We start from the raw sequence: 26,573 nt of genomic DNA, 5'->3' as shown, positions 1-26,573 counted from the left end.
CAACGCAAGTCAGCACTATGAGCAATTGTTGTGAGTCAATGTTGAATCCCTGCCAAAGATGCCTTTTACAAATAAAATTTAGCACTAATTTATCAATGGGTTAGTTCAAAACATGATGTAAAGCACTCAGTACATAATGAACCCTTCTGGATTGAAAGAAAATGCTCATAACAACTATATTATAAATAAATACTATGTTTAAGTGGACCAAATCAATGTAAGGGTATTGCTGTTTATCCACTGAGAATTTCCTACTTTCCTTATCACCTGTAGCTGGTAGAGAGGGTTTTGTTAATGGCTTTTTTTTCCATTTTGTTACCTTAACAAAACTGTCAACATGTGTTCTTTACTCCTTGCTGTGCTCCCTGCTGCTCCCCAGCAATCATCTGGTGGCACAAAAGCAACCCCCCCCCAATTCTCTTTGCATGCCACACTCTGCTTCTGGCAGACAGGGCATTTTCTGAATTACAGTCCCTGTGATGAAGGTAATCCATCTGTCCTGCTGCCCAGAGCTGATCCCGGAGGAAAGGCCACCTGAGTGTTCTCTGTTCCTCCGCGGATTCTGTTCTGTGGCCTTGAAACGAACAGCAGCTGGGTTTTCCCAGCCTTCCCCAGAGTAACCCCTGCTCTCTGTGTACATCTGCTGCAGGCTGATGCATCTTCAGGCTTGGGTTGTTCAGTTTTGTTTTGTTTTGTTTTTTCCCCTTTGCTGACCCGATGCCAGCAGTGCCACGGGCAGTACTGACCATGCCGCACCCCCAGATCCCGGGAACGCCGCTGCACCCGCTCCGTGTCCCGCAGCCGGTCAAAGCGGGGACGGCCGGTGGCTGCCGGGGGCGCTGCGGGCAGCCAGGTCCCCGCGGGCGGCTCGGGGGCCCGAGGCTCGCCCGGTGCCCACGGCGGGCTCGGTGCGGCGGGGGCCGGGCGGGTGCCGGGGCGGGCGCGGCGCGGCCCCTCCCCGGGGCGGTGCCGGGGCCGGCGGCGGCGGAGCAGAGGGGCCATGGTGAAGATCGGCGTCCAGCAGCCGCCCGCGGCGCTCAAGCCGGACAAGGAGAAGGAGAAGGCGGCGGGGGGCGATGGGGCGGCGGGCGCTGTGCTGCTGCCCCCGGGCGCCGTGAGTGGGGCGGGGGCGAGGGGCGGCGGGAACCGAGAGGTGCGTGTGGTGTGGGGCTGCTTTGGACAGGCACCGGCAAAAGTGTCCGGCTTTACCCATGTCTCCGAAGGCTTCGTGGGCACCCGAAGTTTGGAGAAGTGGGGAGGGGAAGGGGCAGGGTAGTGGCGCCGTGGCGCGAGCAGCCGTCCCTGGGCACAGGAGTGAATGTCCAGCGCAGGCAGTGGCGGCAGAACTCATCCTTGGGTGGCTTAGCCTGCGGGAATGTAATTTGGGTTTGGTCATACATGGGTGGATTTCAAATCCTAACATCTCTGAAGTCTTAGGGTTGGCATAGGGAAGAGGCAAGAGGAGGAAAACAGATGGTGCTGGAGCAAGATGAGAAGCAAGGGGCTAAGAGCACACAGCTCGGTAGATGCTTTGCAGATGGGAGTTGACACGGTGATGTGGAGTTGCTCTGCTGGCTTCAGGTAATGGGTAGGAGAGGGGAACACAAGGGGAACGAAGGCACTGGAACATCTGTTAGCAGATGCAGAACATGGGCTGGGGATGGGATAGAGTTGTGTGGGTCGCTCCCGGACTGTGCGAGCCATGGCCAGGCGCTGTCGGGCAGTGCTGGGCATGTGCCAGGGGTGGTACAGCCACTGTCCCTATAGAGGACAAAGAGTGAACCGGGCACTGTTGTGTTTGGCAGGAGTTGGGTGTTTCTGAAGTCTCTGGTGCTGGAGAAGCCCACTTGGCAGCCCTGCTGCGAGGGTGGACCTGCCGGGTGAATACCACGCTGTGTAGTGTGAGGGTGTTGTCCTGAGGTGGGCCTGACCCACGGCATTGCCTTGCCTTGTTACAGCACTTCCATTTCAGAGGAGTCCTAAATGGCATTTCTGTATTCCTCATAAATCCTTAGGCTGTGCATGTGGTCTGACCATTTACTGAACCCTAATATCTCTCTGACTCAAAAAACAATGGGGGAGCTGTGGTTTTGCTCCATTCCTGCAGCAGTGCAGTGTTCCTCCTCGTGTGCCTCACCAAACAAGTGGGAATTACCTGCCCTGGAGAACTGCTCTGCAGCAGGGGCTTCAGGAGACTGCTCTGTTCTGCAGAGTTCAGGGAGTCACACCGTGATGATCTCTCCCATCACACCATGTGCTCGCAGCTCTCGGCTGTGCTACCAGGGTCTGAGTGTGCTCAGTCTGTCATGATTGCATCTGTTAATCTCACACCAAGGAGCTCTACAGAGACCTGGGGGAAGGTGGCCAACTGTGACCTCTCGGTGGTTTCCTGACTGTATTTCCTAGTTACAAACTAAGGTGCTGGTTTTCTTCCTGCCTCTGATGTCTAACCCTGGAAAATGACTGTCACACTGGACTTCCAGCTCATCCTGCCATTAAACTAGCTTTCCACAGCCAGGAACTCAGTTCTGTTGATCCTGCATGAGTTCAGGCAGGATCCGTCTCTTTCTCATGAGCACTGTGAGAAAAGCAGTTTAAAAAGTAATAAAGTAACAGAAGCTTATTTCTGTCATTAGTGCTGCCGGATCCCAGCAATCAAAATTATTCTGATTCAGGTCCTGCCAGATATGTGAAATTGGCTTAAGTAGCAAATAATAAATTTTGGGTTTTTTACATTGCCTTGGGCCTCTCTCTGACTCCTGGGAGGCATGGTGGTGTTCTTTTAAGCCCACCTTTGTGAGCTACAAAGGAACTTAAAAACATGAATTTAGAACAAAGGCTCTTCAACAGTCTCTTGATTCCAGCAGACAGACATGTAAGAACATCAACATAAGACCCATGAAATAAGGGCAGGAGTGGGTTACAGTGAGTCTGTGCAGCATGAGGATGTCCAGGGAGCAGCACATCGCTGACATCAGGTGGCCTTTTCCTGATGATGTTTTTCAGCCTGACAGTGGATTCTTTGGTGTGCTTGGGCTTAGCTGGACCAAGGGGACGTGCTGCTTTGTAAAACATCCAGCTTGTGCCATTGGTCTTGCCGTAGCCAGGCTTTCTTGCCATGCTCCCGCTCCTGCTGCGAATAATTTCTGTCTGCGTGTGTCTTTCTCTAGCTGCCTTGCAGCAAAATGGCATTGGTGACATGCAAACAAGATGCTCTGCATTCTTTTCCTCTTTGATCTCATAACTTCAATCCCAGTGATAGGAGCCAGAGCTGGGAAATGATTCAGCGGCAGCTTCCGCAGCCTCTGAATTTTGGCAGGTGCTCGGTGAATGCAAAGATGCAGCAGGCAGGAAGATGTCTGTGATGCTAATGTGTCCTGAAAAGTAGTAGGTGAGGAGTTGTGACAGCAAGCTTGCATGTGCTGAACCTTGTTTCTCCCCTGCACAGCTTGGCTTGAATCGGAAAGAATATGCAATTTAAACTCCTGTCAGAAAAATTCACATAATTTTGAGACTGTTGCAACATTTTAAGAGCTTAGAGAAGAAACAGTCTTGTCATTAGTAGGAACTGTGGGGCTTGTAGCAGCCTTGAGCAGAAGGCAGTTTGAGGTTATGCAGCCAGTAAAATAATGTGTTGTGTTCATTGGAAAATAGTTTTTCAGATGCAAAATAGTATTCAGTGAGTTTTAATTGAACTCCATATTTGCAGTCTGAAATGGAAATAAATATATAGGCTGTGTCTTCAACTGCTCAGGGAAATACGCTCCTTATGATTGTGATGGATGTTGAAAACCACAGGAACCAAGTAAAACTGATGGCTGGAGCTCTCTAGTCAAAATGTAGGTTGGGTTTTTTGGGGTTTTTTTATGATCCCTTGTGCACCCCTCTAATACTAGCTCATTAGTTGGCAGAGACAGCACAAGAGCCAGAGGTGAAGGGGTTTCATGAAAATCTTCTGCCTCACCAGGTGTAGATGAAAGTACTGGAGGGCAGAGGCAGCTCTCAGCCCCTCTCTCTGTCCATAGTGGACTTTGGCTGCCCCACTGCCCCAGCCAAGGGCTGTGCCCAACGTTCCATGCTTCTGGCTGGGGGGATTGTGCCTCACAGCCAGTGCTGCAGCGCAGGCTGGTGTCCGAGGGGACGGGGTGGTTTGCAGGCAGGGGGAACGCATCTGTGTGATCCAGGGACTGCTTTCACAGAAACCTGTTACCCTGCCTCTGGGAAAGGCTGTGCTGAAACAGCTTGTGCAGTCCTGTTTGTCGCTGGAAGGATGAGCATCGAAGGCAGGACAGTGTTTGCTCAGGTCTGGCTGGTGGGAGAGGAGGGCTTTACGGGCCAAGCAGGAGGACTGGGAGAGCTCTCTCCATACCCACAGGCATGGTGAGCCTGCTGGAAGCACCTTGGCAGTGGCTCATAGGCCCGGGGGCTGCGAGGGGCTTTCCAGGGCGCACACAAAGGTGTCTGTGCAGTGTGACTGATGTTTTGCTCTTGGTTGGTTGCGGTAATACTGGGCTTTGATTTTGTGCCTTTCATCCCATCTCCATTCCCAAAGTCTTGACAAGACTCAGTGGTCTTTGGATCACACTCTTCCTGGTTGTATGGAGAAGTTTCCCACAAGGAGCTGCTTGCTGCCTGGCATTGGATCCGTCCAACCCTTCTGTGTCCGTGTGGTCTCTTTGTAGCTGCGCCTCAGGACCGCTGTCTGGTGGGTGTCTCAGCTCCTGGCTGATGGCTGAGCTGCCCCAGCCTCCTCCTTGTTGCCACAGCTCCCACACCCAGCATGGTTGCCCTGTGTGACAGAAATAGCAGGGCAAAGCCTGGAAACCCAAGGGGAGCACATTCCCTGAGGGGTATCTGCCCCTCTGGTGCCCCGGAAGCTCTGTTCCCTGTGACTGCCCTTGCACAGCTCCCCAGCGAGGAGCAGGTCTGCTCTAGGTGTGGAGCTCTTAGCAGGCAGATAGTGCCTCACTGCTGGGGCTGTTGCTGTGTCCCTGCTCCGCTGCCTTTCCTGATGCTCAGCTGGGCACAGTGAGCTGGGAATGCTTTGCATTTGCCTGAGCAAGCCCAAGAGGATTAGTGCTTCATGGTGGCAGCAGGACAGGCAGCAATGCCACTTCTGGCTTTCCCAGGGGTTTTGGTGTACCTTGAGCAGTGATGCTCCAGAGCTGGGTTCCAGCTCAGGGGACAGGTAGAGGAGCAGTGGCTCTTTGGGCACATAAAGCAGAGTCATACCAGCCTGTGGACGGTGCTGTGCCAGTGCAACGTTGGGCTTTGTGAGCGACTTCTTTGCAGAATATTGTGAGGTGGGAGACAGATGGCAAGGGAAGAGGATGTGAGGAAAAGTCTTTTAAAGAGGCTTTTTCACAAAGCAAGCTATAAATTCGGGGGGGGGGGGGGGCGGGGGGGAACTCGCTGGCAGCAGTGTGGATTGATTGTGCTCATTGACATGTTTGCAGGCTTGAGTCCAGGCTGGAGGCTCTCGAGCTGTGGGGGTTCTCACCGTGTTCAGCCTTAGGGAGCTGAATATGGTAGATCCTAATTTTAAGGAGCAGCCTCCTGTAACAGAAGGTTATTCCTGGTCTTTGCCCCACCCTCCTATAACCACGTGGGCTGAAGTGATGACTTCTTTTTGTGGCCTGTACAGAGTTGTCAGCTTAAAGAGAAGCATTGTCATTTGGTTTGGGGTCTCTGTGGTTTGGGGATGCCTTGGAAGCAGAGGAAAAAGTAAAAAGTCTGAGTTGGAAAAAAAAAAATGTCTCTGGACCCTTGCAGGATCTGCTATAGTGAAATACTAGACTTCAGTGTCTTACTGGACTCTGGACATGAATATTTGATATTCCAGCTGAGCATGACAAAAGATCTGGCTAAAACTGGTGGAGGGATTAGGACAGAGAATGTCTATTCCAAGCAGAAACATTATATATGCAACTGAATTTTGAAACATGTAGCTGTCTTTCACCAAAGAGATGTAGACTGTAGAGCTGGAGACAGAGGAACTGGAAATATCTGTCTAGAGGTATGTGTTCTCCCAAAGCTGGGGGAGAGCCGGAGCCAGCCTGGCTCTGCATGGAGGAGCTCTTCACGTGGGAAGAGCCTGTTGCATTTGCCCACTTTGGGCACAGCAGCTTTGGTGGGGTTTTTCTGGCAAAACACAGAAAACCAAGAAATACCTTTAAAAAGTAGAGTTTCAAAGGGTACAAATGAACCAAAAGTAAGTATGGGGCAGAAGCTCTGCTGCACACCCTGCACGTGTGAGTGCTGCAGCGCTGCCCATCCCGTTGCAGGACAGGGGCCTGCCGTGCGCTGCTGGAGGAGCCCTGGGCTCTGCGGGGATGAGCAGAATGCTGCCTCACCCTGTTGCTTCATGCTGCTCACTGGCTGTCCGGGGAGGGTGGCCTGGCAGGTGTGTATGGCTGCCCAGAGAAGGGAGCTGCATCCAGCAGAGCACTGCAGCCAGGTCTGGAGAGATGGAGGATGAGGGGTCCTTATGCGCCGCTCTGCAGTTCCTGGTTTTGTGGTGCCAAATGTTTGCTTGTTACCAGGTTTACAGGAGAGGGAACAGGCATTTTCACTTGTAGACGGGTATTTTCTTCCCAAGTGATGTGCGAGAACCTAGGAATGTTTTGGGGTTTTTTAATGCCAGTGTTACCATTTGAGGGAGGACTGTGTGAGGGTGCTGGGTTTTTTCACTCATCTCTCTGCACTTGCTTTTCAGAGTTGTCTTCCTTGGTGCCATGCCCTACCTTTGAAGTCAGTTTGAACAACAAAGAGAAGGGTAAATTTGCCTCCTCTCTCTTGCTGTTGTTAAACTAGACACCATTTATTTGTGGCGAATTTTCAAGTGTAGGATTGACTGTCAGAGTTTTCCTATGCTGTTGCTGGGAGAAGAGATAATTGCTGTCAGTGTTCCAAAAGGGAGCAGTGACTTCATTTTATGGTGTGACACTGTGTAAGTCCTGATTTTCAGGGAAGAAGCAAATGCTATAACCTGAAGTCTGGTTCCTTGAAGATGATTGAACTTGACCTCCAGGAGATGCTGGACTCTGCCCCTCTGCTCAGAGGGATCAGTGCAGGTTTCTGGCTGTGATTGCCCCTCTTGTCTGCAGAACCAGCAGAAGGCAGGCCCTTAGGTGTTCTTGGGCATCTTGGACATGGCTGTGTGCTTTCTTCCAGCTTTTTGGGAATCCGTCACATCTAGAGGAAGAGTCAGGAGAGACAGTGCTGGCTTCATTGGCCACAGCCAGATCAGCAGGGCTTGGCTTGCTCTTGGTGAGATCCAGAATGGTTGATTTGACCATCTCTGCCTGCTTTGACTGTGGAAGTTCTGAGGTGGGTGCTGTGATTTTAAACTGTACACACCTAAAAGCTCTCCAGACATGGAGCTGTCTAGGAGAAGCAGTGTTAGGAGCCCAGTGGCAGTGTCCCAGTGAGTCCTGGGCCCAGCTGTTGCTCAGCTCTGGTGCTTCATTAGCATCCAGAGGCTATTCTTACCAGGCTCTGAGCATCATGTTGAACAGAGAGGCAGGCAAAGAGAAAATAAGCTAGAGGTGAAAAACTTCAGGTGAAATAATGTGAAACCTTTTGATGTGTCTTTTCGCTGTTACATTTTCTGCTTTCAAATGTGTTGATGCAGCACCCAGTTCTTCACACCTCTTGCAAAACCAGCCTCTGTCTCTCTTGGCTTGTGCCCAGGGCTGCCTGGGCCACTTGAATGTGTTGGTAGGTGGGGTTTTTTTGCGTGGGAGCAATTGTATATAGTTGCAGTCTGGGAAAAGGGGTGTGTGTCCTGCTCCCATGCCAAGGGACAGCTCAGCACTTCGGTGGGGACTCAGGCTTGTGGCTTGCTTCTTCCAAGCCATGCATGATGGTAGAAGCAAACAGACTGGTTTTGGTAGCAGCTTCTCTTCCCTTCACCTGGGAGGAGAAGGAGGACTCAGTTATACCAAGAGCAAACTGAAAGCTGATGGCATTTCCTTACCTCAGTTTCGCAGTGTTCTTGAATATTTTTGGCATTTGTGAGAGGTCTTTCAAGGAGTCAGGTGTCTGCCCACCTGATAGGTCTTTACCTTTGAGTCAAGTCTCTCTTTAAATTTGCCAACCTCTCCGTTTAAGAGCTTCCCCTATTCCCAGAGCAGGTGCTCTGCTTCGCTCTTGCTTGAGCTGCCTTTTGCCTTTCATCTCTCTAGAGAGGTTTTGAGACCCGATGCCAAAGCTTAACCTCCATTCTTCTCCTGGGGAAAATTCCCATTCTTTTAATGCCACCTCCCACTTCAGGGAGTCTTTCGTAAAAAAACCCTAAACAACCCATGGCCTTCATATGGCTGTGCTGGCTCCTTCCCTTTCCCAGGTGAGGTCTGCCCAGGTGCTCCAGAGCCTTTTAGCTGTGCTGTTGGAGCTGCTCCGTGGCAGGGACTGACTTTCCTCATCGTTGCAGTGAGTGGCTTGGAAATCAGGCTGTGTTTATCAGAATCAGTATTTTGGCAGTCAGGCTGTTAAAAGCCCAGGTCGGGACATTTTTTTGCCACTTTGTCACAGCTATTTATTTTCTCTTTGCCTGCCTCTCTGTTCAACATGATGCTCAGGGCTTCAGCTGTGAGCCTGGTAAGAATAGCCTTGTTTTTACAAGGGGCTTTGTTGGCTCTGCTAATGCTCTGAATGGTTGTACTCCTGGGAAAAAGGAGAGGGAGGCTGGAATCATTCCAGCTGGAAGTTGTTGTGCCTCTGCCAAAAAAACAAAATAAAAAAAATATGGAAATTAATTCCTCACCCCTGTGCAAAGAGGGAGGAGAAACAGCCCCTTAGTTCCAGAAAGGGATGAAAAAAGGATAAAAGAGGGGGATTTATATCTCTCTTGCTGATGAGGGAGAAGGAAAATATGATCACTGAGTGCTTAGGAGCTCCCACATGCTAGGCTGCATTTTTAACATCCTGCTGTCTTTGTCATACAGCAACAAAGCTGGGGGTTTTAATTAGCCAGTGGTTGTTTTTGATATTCTAATTTCTAGTGCTGTGAAGTGACTCCTGAGGCAGGTGGCTTTGTTGCTAGTCACGTGCTGTGGTGTCACTCAAAGGTGTGATTAGATTCATTTATTGCAACTTTTTTGCCTTCAGCTGTGATAGTCTCTTTAATTACAGGCTTGCTTTTGGTTTTTCTTTTTTTTTGCTTCCAGGCATCTTTGAGTCCAAAAGTCAGCAGTTGTGTTCTCTGTGGAAATGCTGTCGGGTGGCCGGTGCAAGCACTGCTCAAGGACTGTGAGCAGGGACTTTGGTTGCCTTGGAAACTGTGTGCCATATATATGTGTGTGTGTGTGTTCCTGTCTGTGTATGCATGCACATGTTCCCTTTTCTGACCTAGAGCATCAGAAATGCTCTTCAGCCTGGAAGGGCTCTCTTTCCATGTGTGGGTTCCCTGAGAGGCCTCTCATTGCTGGTGCAGAGCATTGACCCCTCAGCCAGGGAGGTTGCTCAGGCAGTCTTCCCCCATGGGCTCACCTGGTATTCTCCTCATTGTGCTTCCTCTCCTCTCTCCAAGCATAACTGCTCTTGAGGACAGGGCTCTTTTGTTTGTCTGGCACAGGAGCCTTCTTTGGAGTGTTCTGATGGATGCCAGGATGCCTTTGCTGTGGTATTTTACCTCTCTGTTCCTCTCCATTGTCTTGTCTTCCTTCATCTGCCTTTTTCCCTGTGTGTAGTCTCTCACCTCCCTTCTCCAGAGCTTGGCAGGTGCTCCAGTCTGGAGCCTGCATGGCCACCCCAGCTCGCTCTGGCCATCCCTGGGGACTCTCCACTTCTGAGCTCCCCTATGTTGGAATTCCTGAGTACAGACATGGTTGTCTTTGGGAGGCAGCTCTGGATTTCTTCACCTTACAGTTTATCCCACAAACTCTCCAGTGCTTTTCCCGGAGCAGGGGAGCAGCAGTAAGTGCTGGCAGTGCCCAGCACCTGCAGGTAGTAGGGGTGCTGGCAGAGGGGTGGGTGGATGAGAGGGCTTTGCTTCATGTGCAGAACAAGCAGGCTCTTGGTACAGGCATGGGGATCACTTTCCCAAGAGGTGACACTCAAAGCTAAGCCATCACATCAGAGGAGAGGTCAGTCCATTCCAGCTTACACCTACTGTGGCAGCACTGCAGTTTTCCAGCAATCAGCTGTGGGGTTTTTCCACTTGAAGTCAGTGGAGGTGCCACTATTGCAAGTCCTCATGTTTTGTAAGGCAGTAACTGATTTTGCTGTGAATATGGGACTTGATGTGCTGGAGGTAGAGACCTTGAACTGTTTTTTTTTTTCTTTTCCCATAGTCCATATTGGCCTTTTGTTACCAGAAATGGATAAACAGCAGGGTAAGGTAGGTTGTTCTGATGAGGGTTTCTTGAGTTTGGAGCCTGCATCCTGTGAGGAAGCCATGGCAGTGTCTGAAGTTGTCAGTGCATCAAACGTTGAGAGCTCAGGCTGCTGCTCCCTTGAACAACGTCCCAGAGAGCGATGACATATTTTAGATGGCACTGCTCTCCAAACTGCATCCTTTTGCACTGCATTTCTCTCCTCACTTGTCAGTCATCAAAATCACATCTACTATTTTTAGTCACCCCATGCTTCTTTTCCTGTTGGGGGTGTATATTTAGACACCTGCCAGTCTCTGTCCCCTGTTTGTCAGGTTCTGCTACAACCTAAAATGAAAAATTTCAAACCCGTGTGTTTCAGAAATGCAGGAAAAAGGGTTTGTGGAGGACCCAGAGCTGTTTCCGCAGCTGAAGAGGCAGAAAAGGGCCATGAGCTGAGCCCATCTCTGCTGAGGCAATGTGCGACTCAGGAAGGGATCAAGGCATTACCTGACACCTTTAATATTTTCACTTCTGTCATCTTCAGCAAGACATGGGTGATGAAGGAGCAGTAATGTCACATTTCTATTTTTATAACCTTCTACTGTATTAATGAGAAATTCTAAAGGCAACATCTCACCAGGTATGGTTCTTGTGAACAGCTCCTCCAGTGTTGTGTCCAAAGGCTCGGTGCTGTGAAGTTGGAGGGGTGGCTCAGCTGTAGGTGCCTGGAAGGTTTCCTTGCTCTGACTCACTGTGGCTTTTGATTTCCAAACCTTGGACCAGACATCGTGCCCAGCCAGGCTTCTGTCCCCTACCCCCTTGTAGGAGAACTGTTCCTTAACCATTCAGTACCAAACAGGGATAACAGGACACCAGCCATTTTCATCATGTCCTAGGCAAGACCTGAAATTCCAAAGAAAATCCACAAAGACTGCATTAGGACTTTTCTCTCCCCCTCAGGCTACTTTCAAGCCTCCTCTACCCCAGGGTCTGTATCATCCCTCCATCTTTTCCCGTTTGGGTATTTGCTGCCTGTGCTCTGTTCCTGTGCTGGCCTCGTGAGCCAGCAGGGCACTGAGTCATAGTGAAGAGCCCGTTTTATCCAAGGAAAGGAACTCCTTTTTATATTCCAATATCCTGTCTGCTGCCAGGCACTGGCTTGAGTGTCTGAAAGCAATCGTGCTTGCAAACTGGAGCAGAGTCAGCATGTCTGGTAGCTCAGGCTTGTGCGTGGAGCTGCCTCTGACTCTTCCCGGCGGAATGAAGGATTAGCAGGACAATGCCAGGCAAAAAACCAAGATGTGCAGGTGCTCTTTATGACAGGTGGGTGCTTTTTCCCCCACTGCCCATGCAGGGGAAGAAGAACTCTACCCACTGCCTCTTCTGAAATTGTCCACTGGAAAGGGAGCTGGCCCAGCTCTTTCTGTGGGGTCAGCAAAGTGGCAGTGCCAAGAAAAATGGAGCAAAGAAAGGATCACTGCATGGAGTGTCAGTGTTTCCCTGGCCTGAAGTGGCAGTGGGGTACTCTGCAGAGCCAAGGGTCTGTCTGTGCATCCTCCCCACATGCACATCTGTAGTGCCTGGACCGTGGACATGCTGCCCTTCTGCCACTGCTGTTGCTTTTCCTTCTCTTCATTCATGGAGAAGCAAATGAATGTCCTCTGCACAGCCCAGGGAGGGGAGGAAGGGCCTTATGTTCATTTTTGTGTAAAATATGTCCAGCTCTTGGAATATTGTGTTTAAAACAACGAAAAGAGGAAGGCCCCTTTACTCAGCTGCAATACCTGTCCCTGCCTTTGCCCAGGGATGGTTTTGACCCCAACCTTTGCCATTCCTTTTGGTCAAAAAACCCCAGGCTTGATCAAGGCAGAAAATTAGTAAGATGGCTTGTTGCAAGCAATGTGTCTGATTAATGAATCCTCTGGAATATTGTTAAACATCTGGTGAATGTACAGTGGTTTTGTGTGTTAATATTTTGATATTTGTCCTTTGGAAATGCACGTCTTGAAGGCTTGAACTGCACTTCCGGAATACTCTGCTGCTGAGTCTGATTCTCCCCTTGCTGGGGAGCAGCAAGAAGAGATGGAAGTCAGCTGTGATGGATTTCTGGTTTTTAGAGTATCCTGTTTGTAAATAATGCTACTGCAGGGAGGGGGGGTCCTGTGGGAAAGGAGGTGTGTAGCAGCATGAGCAGGGCAGCAGCCTGTGGAACAAGCTTCTTGGATTTTTCCAGGCTGGTGAAGATTGGTTATCCTGGGTGAAGAGCTGTTAGAGCAGAGTGTGCACTGCTCCACCCATGGGCTCTCAGTGCTGGGGATGCCTCCAGCCCAAAGCCGAGGTGCAGACTGGCATAGCTGCTTTTAAATTGTCGTTTATTCAGAGTGATAAAGGCTGGTGGCCTTTTCATCTGCTGGGCTGGGGGATGGAGACACACATTTCTAGTGAGGTTTTTCCAGGCGATTTTTATGCACTATTTTGCAGGACTGTGCTAACTGTTCCCCTTGGCCTGGTTGGCTGCATTTTTAACCTCACTTAAATTTGTGCTCCATCAGAATGGTTGCTGTTGATTTTTTTCTTCCCTCCCTCAGAATCTGAGGGTTTATTTGGGTTTTTTCCCCAAGTGTTTAATAACTTCTTCCAGAGCAAAGCTCTGCTTTGCTTCTCCCACCTTCTCCCAAAACGCAAAGCTCGGGCATTTTTCCTGAAGCCAGAAATGTTTTATGGGGAGCAGGACTCATCTTTGGCAGTGAGAAGTGGGATGTCTCCCAGTGTCTTTGGTCATGAAAAGAAGATGGAGCCACCCTAGCAAGTAGCAAACCATTGAGGGCTTATTTCCCCATCCCTACCATTCTTCAAACACAGCTTTTCTTTCAGTGGGAGTATTTTTTTTTTTGCCCTTTGAGTTGCTGTGTCCTTATGAACCCTCTGTCCCAGCCCTGCATGGAGTTAGCACTCACAGCCCACCGTGGAAGCGAGCAGTGCATTAACCATCACGGCAACCTGGCACCTTTTGCATATGGTTCACTTGCAGAGCATTAAACATTTTCTCAGCCTTGCTTCAGTGTCTGGACATCTTTTCCTTCCTCTTAACCCCCACTGTCTCCACTCTTTCTGTGATGACAAGTATCTGGGGAAAGCTGTTTCTGTGAAACACTTGACATCCAGCATTACTTTCCTGTCCTAGCGGTTCATGTCAGAGAGCCTTTAAACTTCTTCTAGTAATGTGATTTCTTTGTTTCTTTTTTTCTGTTCTTTGTGGTTTGTCAGAGTTGCTGCCCATTGCCTGCCGAAGGAGAGGGAAAATGTGATATTTTTTCAGCTTGCTCATCCCTTTATTTGCTGGAGGAGCAGTGGCAAACTGATTACAGTGATCCTTCAGTGCAGAGAGCTGGTGGTGAATAGAGGTGCTGTGGATCTTTCAGCAGCTGGGAAGAAGGAGAAATAAATGTAGATTAATTTCTCCTGGAGGTGTGCTGGAATTGTAGCTCCCCCAATGCAATTTGGTCTTGGCAGTTATCAGGCTGAATGTGGCTAGGAGTAAAAAAGTCAGTATCTGGAGGAGCCCATTGGCTGGGAGTGGAGCAGGTAGGAGAGGGGCTGCAGGCTCCTGGCTCTGCCCCTGTTCTGCATCTCAGTGGACCTTAGGTGCAGGGGAGGAGCAGGGAATCCCTACCTGCCAGGGTCTCCACAAGTGCCTCTGTCATGCTGGGGTGTCCCAGCCTGGGACAGGAATGATGCCTCCAAGCCTGGCATTGAACTGCTGCTCTTGCGAGGGCTGCTCCAAGGTAGGGAAAGGGGAGAGAGGTGTTTGCTGCCAGCTCAGCTGGGCAGAGCTGGTCTCATGCTACCAGGCAGGGACCCAGGGGCCTCTCCCGTTGGGGCTTCAGCACTGGCACCACCCTGTGGGTCTTGGCTGTGTTATTCTGGAGAAACATCTCTTCCTTTAAGAAGTGATGAGCCTTAGAAATGAGAGGCTGATGTTTGCTTTTCACTCTGTTCCTCCCGTTTGTACCAGTCTCCCAGTAGCTGTGGAGAGAGTGTCTGTCTAGTCAAACACATCAGATCACAAACTGCACAGAGGGAGTTAATCTGCAAGAACCCTCCCTGGTGCCTCTCTCCCCTGCCTGCCTGCTCAGCTGAGGGCAGCTTTCAGCTCTTCTGTGTGGAAACTGGGGCATCTCTGAACCAGCTTCTTTCATCTGCTTCTGAAAGGCCTTACATCCTCCTGCTTAACATTTTGAAGGGTTATTTTGGTAGTAAAAACAAGAGCATCATAGGTTGGGATGAGCTGTTTCCAGGAGGTGACCCTGCCTTTGCACTGCCCTCTGTTTTCAGCGCTGTGACAAGGTGAGCTGGCTACTGTCTATATAGATTGGGCAGCACTCTGAAAAGGACAGGTATGTTTTCTTTTGATGTTCTGTCCATATTCCTGGGAGCTGGAATGTGCTTGAAAATGAAGTTGAGATCAGCCCATCTGTTTGTGTCAGCTCACCCCAGCAGGGCCGGGAGGTGCCTCTCTGGGACCAGTAATTCCCACCACAAAAATTTCCAATGAGAAGTTCTGCCAAGAGTGGCAGCATTTCAAAAGTGTTTGACTATAAGTACATAAATGCTGTTACATTCAGTAGCCAGGAACTCTTAGTTCCTGATTTTTTTTTTTTTTTTGGTCAATCTTTATCACCCTCTGAAACAAAGCTTGTCTTTGTTCTGAACAATTGGTGGGAAGCTGATTATACATCTGTGTATGTTCACACACACACATGCTTTTTTTTTCAATACATATAAATATATATGTATATAATGAATCTATTTTATATATATGTGTATCTGGGGTAAGGAAGGCAAAATGCTCAAGTGTTTTACTGTTGTGAGATGTGAAGTAGCTTTTCAGGGTTCATTGCACAGCATGAAGCCTTTGGATGAAACAGCAGATTGCCTGGTGCCCGGGGGCAGCAGCTGACGGGTGCTGTCATTCCTGTCTCGCAGGAGGAGCCGGCCCCCACGGCGCAGGGCCGCAGGTCATCGCTCAGCGGGGTGTGCTACCTGACCATGGGCCTCCTCGTGCTGCTGCTGGGCCTGGTCTTTGCATCGATGTACGTGTACAGATACTTCTTCATCACCCAGGTAGGAGTGTCTTGGGGAGCACTTCTGGCTCATCAGCCCGAGCAGCCAGACCACCTCTGAAAGAGGTGGTGCTGGTTTTTGTTGCCCTGCACTGTGGTAACTCAGGAGCCACGTTGCTGGGCACTGCAGATGAGGCATTTCTTAAGTAGTAGGCTCAGGCTGACCTCCATCCCCAATGCCAGGAAGGGCCTTCCAGAAACCCTCCCCTTCCCTTATGGTTTTGATTTGCTTGCTTTCTAACTCCATAAAAATATCCTGCCAGTTGTACCTTTTTAACCCCCCATCACTGCTGTCCAGGGTACGGCAGTCTGAGAGCATGGCTTGTGAGAGGGGAACAAGCCTGGAGAGAACGGGGTGGGTACAGGCAAGGGAACAGCTTTTTGCAGTAGGTTTTGTAGGCTCTAGCACAGAAAAACTCTGTAGGTGTAACAAAAATAGGTGCTGCTATTAATAAAGCAAGCAGAGAAGTAAAAAGTAAGTGGGAGATCATATAGAACGTAAGCCCTCAGCCTCCATTAAATTCAGCACCTTTTCTTCCACATAGTCTTTGCAAAGCCTGGCTTGGCCTGGCTGAGGCACTGGGCTGGCAGCACTGTGGAGGGTCAGAACACAGGGAATGAGACAGGGCAAAGCTGCTTTTTGAGGAGGAAACTGCTGAGCTCTGGCTTGCTGAGTGTTTAGCCAAGAAACCCCAGAGCATTGATTTGCACCAGAGCCCTCGCTGTTCCGTGGAGTGGCTATTAGTGAATGAGTTCTCCCAGGACCACTGCTGCCTTCATCTCTGCAGCCAGCACGTACCCACTCAGCAGAAGAGTCTTTGTATCTACTAGTTTTCTCCATAAATTTCCTTGCTGTCAAGTTAATTTGCAGTCTTTGTTTCAAGAATCATCAGTGCTTTATTACCTGTTCTCATTTACACCTGATCTGGAAACACTGTGACAGCCCCAGGGCTGCTCCCCCCTCACACACACCCCTGTCCCAGTGTGAGGGTACCTGTCACAGGGCTTTTGGTGGAGGCACTTCCCTAGAAGCAGCCCTGGCCCTGAGGGAAAGGTATCGGCCTGGCTGTGGACAGTGTTCAGTCCATCACCCAGTCAATAACCTGCTCTTGGCACATGCCAGATGGCTCTGAGAAATGCCTTCTGGTCCATTTGGGGCCACCTGGTGTCACCCCAACTGCTGCCTGTGATACCACGTGGCAGCTTATATCCTGTCACACGGTCAGAGATGCTATGAGGAGCATGGCAGTGGGACCTTCGTATCTCAGTCTGCCATGGCTGCAGTTCATCCCTGTGATCCTCATGCTCTAACCTGATTGCTCACTCTGCATTAGCTTTTTTGCCCATACGTTGTGCTTCTGGAGAATCACAGAGTCATAGAATTGCTTGGGTTGAAAGCGACCTCAAAGATCATCTCCTTCCAACTGCCCTTCCATGGGCAGGGACTCTTTCCAGGCTGCTCAGAGAGCAGCAGCTCCTGTTTTGCTGTGAGGTGAATCCACTTTGTTTTGCTGCATTTGCCACTCCAAGATACAAGAGCCTCTGGAAATGATGCTCTGCTCAGCTCAAGTTTCTATGCTTCCTGTAGAAAAATGCAGTTACTGGAAGCCATGGCTATGGAGAGACATGAACAGCCTGGTTAGGAAATTTAAGAGCTTGCAGACAGTCAGTTTGCCTTTCTGAATTACTCCTTGTGAAATCCCACAGGGAATTCTTTATTCCTTTTGGACCTGGCTAGCATGAAGTGGGATGGGGTCATTTCACAAGGGTAGTTTGCACTAGGTTCATCAAGAATGTTTTCTGGTAAAAAGATTGATCTTGAAATACCTTCAAGCATCTGATGAATGTTTTACCCACTATGGGTAGGCTCCTTGCCATGTTTGCTGTAGCTGCTGGGGGAGGGGTGTTTTGTACCTCTGCCTGGATGTGTCCCCACAGCTGCCCCGTGAGAGTGTGTTCCACTGCGGTGTCCTGTACGAAGACTCGCTGTACTCACCCTTCAAAGGGCAGCTGGAGCTGCACGAAGATGTCAAGATTTACATTGAGGAGAACTACGAGCAGATCAACGTCCCAGTGCCCCAGTTTGGAGGGAGCGACCCTGCAGACATCATCCACGATTTCCAGCGAGTAAGGAGCTCCTGGGGCCTTTGGGGGCATAGCATGGGGCTGAGCTGGGTGCACCAGCTCTGTGTTCGTGGCCTAGCACTGTCACTGTTGTCATATACATCCATGATGGTCTTATTACTGAGCTGTCCTCCTGCCCAAGACCCTCTCTGAGTTTTTCCAACCCATTCTACTTGCTTGGTAGGGAGGTTTGTTTAACACAGTTTCCTGTCTTCCCTGAATTCCCTCTTTTCACCCATTTTCACAGTCACATTTCATTGCAGAGGGGTTCAGTTGTGTAATTTCTGTGCTTGGAATGCAGGGTCTGACAGCGTATCACGACATTACGCTGGATAAGTGCTACGTCATCGAGCTGAACACCACCATCGTGATGCCCCCTCGCAACCTGTGGGAGCTGCTGGTCAACGTGAAGGTACAGCTGCAGTCCTGCTTGTTCTGCGTGCTTTCCTTGAGTTGGCTCCTGGGTGCCAGCTGGCAGCTCCTGGGAAATCAAAACTGCTGTGTCTGGGGAAGTAAGCCTTGGCCCTGAGTCTTCATGTAGAGTGAAGGCTTCAGCAGGTTTAGCTGAAATACTGATTTTGCAGACAGCACAGTAGCACTGGCATGATGATCAACCTGACCAGGGAGCACGGAGAAGCAGGAGATTCCTTCCCTGTGGTGTTTACTGATTGTAGGAATCAAGGGAAAAAATAAAAAATTCCTGCCTTTCACTCTTGCCATGGTTTCTACTGTGGTTTGCCACTTGCAGAGCTCTCAGTGTCCCTTGGGGAGGAACAGGCCTTCAGCATTCACCTTTTTGGGGGAGAATCTGTGCTGCCCTCCCTGCTGTGCTGCAGCACCAGGCTTTGGCTCATGCAGTTTTGCTCACAGCCAGCATTAATTGGGTTTAGTACCAGCGATTTTGTTCAGTTCAGAAGCCTGTGCTGCTGAAAGCAGCCATCTTAAAATAGAATACTCTTTAATCTTCACAGCAGGAAAAAAGCATAGGATTTTTCAGATTGCAAAAGGTACATATTTGTCTCAGTCTTCTGCAGGTAAATCAAGGCACTGAGCCTGGGTCTTTTATCACTCCTATGAGGGTCTGTTTAAAAGAAAGGGGGAAAAAAAGACAATCTAATTTTTACTCTTTCTTAAATTCTCTTTGCTTGCTTTCTGCTGTGTGCAGTATGGTGAACTTTGCAGCGGTTAAGCTCAGAGGCAAGCAGTTATGCCTGGAGAGATGCCTGATCTCCAGTCCCTGTCAAACTCCCAGTTTGCTTCCTAGCAGTCCTCACAATTTCATGCACTGTGACTGTCTGGCAAATGTGCTGAGAACCCTGCTGGGGTGCAATACACATTTACTTACAACTCGCTCCAGACGTGTCACAGCTTCTGACCGTGGCAGGTGACCAGTCCCTGGGGCAGAGGGAAATGGAAAAGGCAGGATTACACAAGCTGAGAGAGAACAACTGAGAGATTGGGAATGCTGGTCACATCCTAAAATAACAGATAAAAACTCATGGTCAGTGAAAATGGTGCATTGTCATTGAATTTAAAAAGGGGATAACAATACAATTAAAGTGGTCTTATGTGCTTGAAGAGCCCAAAGCAGGTGTGGGTTTAAATAACCTCCTAATTATTGAGATGGGTGTCCAGTCTGCCTGAGGAGGCTTTAACCTGTACCTTAGAGACATTTTTCTAAAGTGGTTAGCTTGGTTTTGGGCTCAGAGAAAGCTTTTCACCATGAGGAGGACAGTGAAGCAGTGGAACAGGGTGCCCAGGGAGGTTATGCTGCCTCCTTGAAATTCTTGAAGGTTTTCAAGACCAGATGGGATAAAGCTCTGAGGTCCCTCCCCAGCTGAATTAGTTGTGATCCCATGGTCCTGTAATCTTCATGGCCACATGTGGGGGGGGGGGCTTTGCTGGTCAGGCAGAGAGCTCAAGTTTCTTCCTGCTGCAGGGAGGATCTTTATGACCTTATGACTTGCCCCACTGCTCAAAAGTGCTGCTTTTTGAACGCTGGGTGAGCTTTGTTGGTCCTTGGACTTGGAGATTTTTGCCTTCTCTGTGTCTCTGAATGCAGTCAAGACCCAAATGAATGAGACTAATTTCTAGCAGAAAGTTTGGTTCTGGAGCTGTTTGGTGACTGCAGTCCTGTTTCTAGAATCAAATCACAGTCTAGCAATTAACACCAGTGGTTTGCTCCAGCAGACTGGGGTAGCATGGGGAGTTGGTGAACCTCCTTTGCTCTTTCCTTCCGGCCAGCCTGGTGCCAGGGTGCCCCTTTGCAGAGTGGCTGCCACATGCCCTGTGCCTGCTTCTTTCAGGCTTTATTCTGTACAGGTATGACAGTTCAGTGAACGGGCCTGCGTCAGAACAGGCCTTCTCCTGTGATGGAGGAGTGGTGATTCCCCCTTCACCTGCCACAGATATTTAAATCTGAGACAGTGAAGAAACTGGATTGTGTGCTCTTGGCTGTTACCCTGAAGGCCCCTGCCAGTAACTGCATGTATCTCATGGCCTTCCCTGCATTCTCCCCCAGAGAATCAATAATGGGATTTCTTGCAGAGCTGTTGTGTTAGTGCAGTACAAACTGGCACTAATTGTCTAATCCTGCAGCGTTAGAGGATGGCCTTATTGATCCACCTGGCTGTGCCAGCCCAGCAACACAGCGCTCAGTTAAGCTAGTGTGTTTCCAGATATGTCTCTGTGGAGATAACCAGTCCTGGGAAACAGAAGAGGTGGTATTTGAAATGGTGCTGCTATTGCTTGCTTTTCACCTTGATTATGCTTACCTTGGCCCCAGAGTCTGACAGTTCTTTTATTTCTTTGACTCTTAATGAAAAAGGACCAGAGGTGACTCTTTGCTTCATGATCTAGTTAGCATCTACTAACAAGTGCCCCCTGACCCACGCTGCACTTGTTACACAGCTGTTTGTTGCTACAGCAATGTCCAAACCTGAAAGATGCCCTGAGCACCTGGGAATGAGCTTGCAGAGAGTCTCCAGTGCTGAGCTGATCTCTTTCCTGCAGTGAAAGATGTGACCTCCATTCCTGGGGTGCATGTAGAAACCCCATTTTTTCCATCCCCTGGTAGCTTTCTGCCATGACACCCCTCTCATCACCCTGCTCTTCCTAGTGGCCTCTACCCCAACAGCAGGGATGTCACTGCCCCAGACATTCCTGGGGCAGTGAAAGTGTGTGGAGAGCTCAGTTCTTCTCTGAATGTGGTGCCCATGGCCCATCTCTAGTCCCCATTCCTGTGGGCAGTAAGGGCAGGACATCATTGTGGCCGTGCTGAATGGACCAGAGAGGAGGGGGGGGTGTTGGAATCTGAGCTCGGCTGGTGGTTGTAGGTTTTGCCTTTTGAAGTAAATGTAAAATGCACATTTCAGTGGAGTTTCTGGAATTTTGGTTAAGCTTTTATTCCTCTCCAGATGGGTTTCTTGTACTCTCAGAGTTACAGTTTTGGGCATCCTGCTCTAAAATTTGGGTCAGTTTATAACAGGGTTGATCCTACACTGACTTCATCCCCCACGTGAACATTCCATTTTTGGATCTAATGTGTTTTGTGTGCACCGTGCTAGCATCAAGGGACAGTTTCCTGCAAGGACAAGGACACATGTTAACTGGCCCCAGTAAGTGGAGCCTGAGCCTTCCAACAGTGAATGAATTTTCTGCAGTTTGGTTGTCCGTGGTGCTCTGCATGAAACAGTTGCATCCAGGGAGGAGATTATAGCGGTGTTTGTGCCTTATTTTGGTGGAAACCGTGTCGTTTCAGAAGGGGACATACCTGCCTCAGACGTACATAATCCAGGAGGAGATGATCGCCACGGAGCACGTCAGTGACATGGAGCAGCTGGGCTCCTTCATCTACCGCCTGTGCAGCGGCAAGGAGACGTACCGGCTGCGGCGGCGTGGCACGCGCAGACGTGAGAGCCCTGCCTTGTCCTGCCTCACCCCCACATCACAGCCCCCTTTGGCTGCTTCAGCCATGCTGGCCTCTTCATGGCCAGAGGGGGGGTTTCCCTGTGGGTGTTTCCCTTGAGGTGTTCCCCATCCAGTTAATCTAAACTCAACTTCAGGATGCTGCTGCAAGTGGGTGCTGACTGCAGTGTTTCTGTCATCCATCAGCCTGATAGAAACTTTGCAAAAATGGCTGCAGGAGCCAGCAATTCATTTACACATGGGCTCCTGGGGCTGAACTAATAGCAGTGCTGTTGGGAACTGTTTGGAAAATTTCCCTAATGAAGGCACCCGATTCAGTGGTAGCTATTCAGAGCAGATTAGATCTGCAAATTGTCTTTAATTAATTAAGTTCCTAATCGTATGGAAAGCATTGTGGAGAGGGAACATTGGACTGTGTAAAAATGATTTCATAGAAGTCAGCAGTATGTACCTTATATTCAAATGGTAACATTGCTCCAAAATACTCTTTAATACCAGTATTTGTATTAATTTGCTTTTAAGGTATACTTAAAGGCTCACCTGAAACATGGACCTATAGTCAGTTGGGTTTGGATCTCTGGGGAAGCTTCAGGGTGCCGAGGTCACCATGGCTGTAGCTGACGGTGCTTTCCCAATGGGAGCTGCACTGACATGGAGGAACTGCTGGCACACACTGGTTGTTGCTCCCATGGAGCCCTGGCACGGTCCTGCTTGTCATCGGGGCACCACAGGTTTGCTGTAAGGGGGGGAGGAGCTGCCTCACAGAGCTGCCCAGAGCTGAGGACCTGCCTTTGAAGGGCGTGGGGAAGCATTACCCAAGGCCGGGGCCATAGCAGGATCAGGCACGCAGGGATACAAACAGCTGGAGAGGAAGTGGCTATTTTAAGCACTTCTTGGCTGCATCCAGGGCTGTGGTCTGTACCAGCCTGTGACTTCTGCTGATTTCTTGAGGCTTTCTGGTCTCTGAGATAACACTGAGATGCTGTCAGCTGAAACCAGCTGTTTCCAGATGACTCCTTCAGCCTATGACAGCTCTTACTGGAGGACTATATCCTAGAGAAGATTGTTATTCTTCCAAAGACCAGATAATGCTACTTTCCATATGGGCTGTGTTGTTCCTGCATTTCAGTGTTCAGAAGTTGCATCTCATCTGCTTTCCTTGCCCTCCTTGCTTTGTTTCTTACGGATTATCATTCGTTGATTCACCTCTCTCCTTTCTTTAAATCCTTTCTAGGTATCAGTCGACGTGAGGCTGGAAACTGTCATCGTATTCGTCATTTTGAAAACACTTTTGTGGTCGAAACTGTTATCTGCCAAAAGTCATGAAGCCACTCTCCAGATGTAACCTTCCTTGGCTTTGCTTGCACACACATGCACACACATGCTCTCAGCCCTCTCTTTAGACATGGTAATCTGGCTACTTTTTATACTCCCCCCAGCTTGTGCAGCTCTAACCTCTGGGGTCCTTTGTGGCCCTTCCTTCCCTGCTACCTACCCAAGACATTTGCTGGGCTTAAATTTACACAGTGGTCAAAGATAACCTGGGGGTAGATGCAGCTTCTTCCACACCACAGGATGGAAATCTCTTTTGGGAGCAGGTTTAGGTAGAAGGGATGGCTGAGAAATAGGAATGCTGGGAATAGGTGCTCTTTTCCTGGCTGAGCAGTTTCAGGCTGGGATATTGCTCTGATGCTGCCTTGGCACTGGGAAAGAGGGTGTATGCACAAGAGGAGGATTTCCATTTTGGTGCTGATGTCATGACCTAAACCAAGTGCACTGAGGAAAGGTAAAGTTGTGAGGCTACAGACAGGGCAATTTGGAGAGCTCAGCAGAGGGAAGGTTTCTGCCCAAACCATGCTGTGGTGGTCCCATTTTGCTGTGTGTTGTCCCCTTGAAGACCAGATTTTCAAACATTGAAAGCAACTCCTGTGTGCTGTTTTTGTGACCTGCTCCTCCTGAATGTGACATGGCTCAGCTGAAAGTGCAGGGGGTCCTGGGGGGTGTCCAGGGCAGGCAGGAGGACAGGGCAAGGGGCAATGAGGTGGGTGGGGGACGACATGAATAACACAGCATGTCCCTGCTCTCCAGTCACAAAGCAGAGGGTGAAGTGCATGGCTCTGTAGCCCTTTCTCTAACACACAGTTGCAGCTGCTGTGGATCCTGGGCAGATTTGCTGTCACACTGCCTGAGTAAATAGAGGTGTGTCTTTAATGCAAGATTCTAATGCCCCACTGATACACCATCTGTAGGCTGTGGCTGCAGGTGGAGCCTCGTGTCTGTCCTGGCCAGCTCTGCTTGCTTGGGAGGATGAGTTGTTTTCACATGGATCCATCTTCCTGAGTTGTGTGTGGATGGGGTGCCATGCCTGCACACCAAGTGGTGTCAGCAGCAGAACTGATAGTTACTGGCAAGTGAAGAAGGAGATTTTTGAAGTCTTTTAACAGTGTGTATTCTTGTGTGACTCCTCCAGTGGAAGCTGTTTTGATAGTAATCACTGTAATCCAGCTGTGTATCGCATTATCTGCAGGCACCATTGTGGTACAGATATTGATACAAGGCAAGATTCAGCTGATCAATATACTGCAGAGAGATTGTTTGAACAAAACTGCATTTCTATTGATCATTAGAAGAATTGCAGAGTAATTAAATATTCTTCCCTCTGTTCCATATAGTTAAAACTAATTAGGTTCTTGAAATGCAGGCAGTTTTTTGGCTTGAAAGAATGGGGTGAGTTTCCACTTGGCACATTCTTGTTAATTGGTTTCCAGCAAATCTGGACTTGTTCACCATCTGTTGAAATGAGTTTGTTGTTTTGGAAGAGGAAGGATAAAGTAAATGCAAGTACAGTCATTAACTCAGCAGAACCAAAACACAAAATTAATATATTTTAAACTTTTGAGTGTTAATTCTATGAGTTAATTATGTGAAAACAAAACAGGATATCACGATGGCCATCTAATGCAGTAGGAATTAGTATGTCCTTAGAGGCTGAGTATTTATTATTTTATACAAACATAGCTATAAACATTAATTTCTATCAAGTAGAGGAGGACACTTTGGTTTCATTATGCTTTAAGCTTGATGTAAAATGAAGAATTACCAGGGGTTGATATGGAAAGTTTCCCACTGCCAGATGGGTATTTAGTTTTCTAGCATTGTGTTTTCCCAGCAATAACTTGCTGCTAGCCCCAGCCTTTAATTGCCAAGAGGATGACAAGAAGTGGGTCAGAGAATTGGTTCACTTAATGGAAGTAACTGGTAAATTTAAGCCCTGCGTTTCTCTTCATTTCTAGAAGCCTAAGCCTGCACTCAGGTGAGCATACAGGCCTCTTCCCCTCCCCTCTGGTTCTGCATGATTTAACTGGTCATTGGATATGCTAACTGTGCAATCCCGCAGCTGTAAGGACAAACCTTGGTTCTTTAGGATGAACTAATGTGGTCACTGTTCCATAGGATGAGAAGGCAGTTGTCTAGAAAGAAAACATAAGATGCTTTGTATATTTTGTCTGGTGGGAATCTTACTTCTTAGAAAAAACCCATGGGATAATAAAATCTTTTACCTCTGATATGTAAAGTGTGTGTTTGTTTGGAATGAGGAGAACATGCCCTCCACAAAGCTGTTGCTCATGGGAGGCAGCAGCTGGAGGGTCCAGCCCAGTGGGATCGAGGAGCTGGGCAGTGGCAGGATGCTGCAGTGGGGAGGCCCTTCCCCACAGTGATGGGAGAGCTGTGTGGGGATGTGGTTGACCTGCTGGGGAGCTGCCCATGCCTGCAGCTCTGTAGGGCTCTTCCCCTCTCCTTGCACATCCCTGGGAGACCCAAGGGTAGCCTGTGCGGGGAAGTCGCCCAACTAAGGTCTGTGAAGCAGGCAGATACCTCTGCTGCTTGGGTGGCTAGTGGGCATTGGATCTTTGTGCTCAGCCTTGCTTCTCCAGCTGCTGGATTTCTACACAGAAATGTGTACAGTGTGACCTAAGCCTGCAGTCTGCAGGGCTGGCCTTTGGGGGGCTTTCTTCTCCTCACTGCACACAGCAATGGGAGTCCCTTAGTGCCCTCCTGGGCTTTCTCCCCATTTCATCCTTCTGGTAGGGAAGTGTCAGAATATTTTTCCTGAACTTGACTGTTCCTCTTTCCACAATTAGTCTCTGGTCAGTCAGGGAGGAAGTGCACGTTTCACTTGTTACAGTCATTTTTGCTGCATTTCGCATTTAACTCTTCAGTATATGGGTGCTCTTTCCCATCATTGGGGTTCTGAAGGGAGCTGCATCTTACAGTAGCTATGTTTGCCAAAGCCTCTTCTCCCAGGCTGGCCCAGCCAGCTCTGCCTGACAGGCCTCTTCTTCCATCAGCTCTGGGCTGAGGAAGCAACTCTGCACCACTCTGTGGGAAACCTGAACCTTTCAGAGATGCCTTTTGAAGGCTGAAATGCTGATATTAAGAATGTGATTGATGCATTCCAGTAAATCTAGTTAGCAGTGAGTCAGCCAACTGAGACTTGTCCACTACAAAGAAAACCAGCTTGTGTTGTGAAACTTTGCATTTCAAGATTTCCCTCATGGTTCAGTTTTTCAATTTTCTGAGGTTGTATTTGTTGCCCGGTGCTCTTAGGAGAACTTAGAAGAAGTCAGTTCTACTTCCTAATCTTCCTCACACTGTGGCAGAAGGCTGCTTTGTTTGATTGAACAGTAGCACGTATAAAAGCTTGGCAATAAAACCTGCTTTAGGAAGACTGGCAGAGATGCAGTTGAAACCCTAAAATATGGGTCACTGTGATAATGGTTGGCATCTAATATAATTTACTTTCTAATACTTGCATATTGCAGCATGGCTCAGGCAGTTGTTTAGCTCTGCCAGACAGTACACAGTAAGTCAGAGTTGGTCTAACTCTAACAGCATCCACTTCTGAGCTCTGGGTTTTTGCTCTTTTTTAAAAAGAAGTGCTATTAACTTAGCAGTCGAGGGGAGGTACCTCAGTGTCTGCTCTAAAACATGAATTTTTTATTTGTTACAAGCTCTCTGCAGGTGCATTTACATTCCAGTCGCATCCCATGATGTGCAGCCCTTTGGGATCTCTGCAGCC

The 26,573-nt window shown here is 49.1% G+C and overlaps 1 protein-coding gene across 2 annotated transcripts; it reads left to right on the top strand.

The window, feature by feature from the left end:
- The first annotated feature begins 956 nt into the window (after positions 1 to 956).
- On the top strand, positions 957 to 25,059 carry ITM2C (integral membrane protein 2C). 2 transcript variants are annotated; one of them, XM_048314121.1, is made up of 6 exons: positions 957 to 1,153; positions 15,306 to 15,443; positions 17,381 to 17,569; positions 17,868 to 17,978; positions 21,327 to 21,477; positions 22,728 to 25,059. In XM_048314121.1, the coding sequence occupies exons 1-6, from the start codon at positions 1,001 to 1,003 to the stop codon at positions 22,817 to 22,819; spliced, it is 834 nt and encodes a 277-aa protein (XP_048170078.1). In that variant the 5' UTR covers positions 957 to 1,000; the 3' UTR covers positions 22,820 to 25,059. The 2 variants fall into 2 exon arrangements, with proteins under 2 accessions (XP_048170078.1, XP_048170079.1); XM_048314122.1 differs by having other exon boundaries at positions 958 to 1,114.
- The last annotated feature ends 1,514 nt before the right edge of the window (positions 25,060 to 26,573 follow it).

This window comes from Corvus hawaiiensis, chromosome 10 (assembly GCF_020740725.1).
Source record: "Corvus hawaiiensis isolate bCorHaw1 chromosome 10, bCorHaw1.pri.cur, whole genome shotgun sequence".
NCBI classification, from domain to species: domain Eukaryota; kingdom Metazoa; phylum Chordata; class Aves; order Passeriformes; family Corvidae; genus Corvus; species Corvus hawaiiensis.
This window is presented reverse-complemented; position numbering and strand designations above follow the sequence as displayed.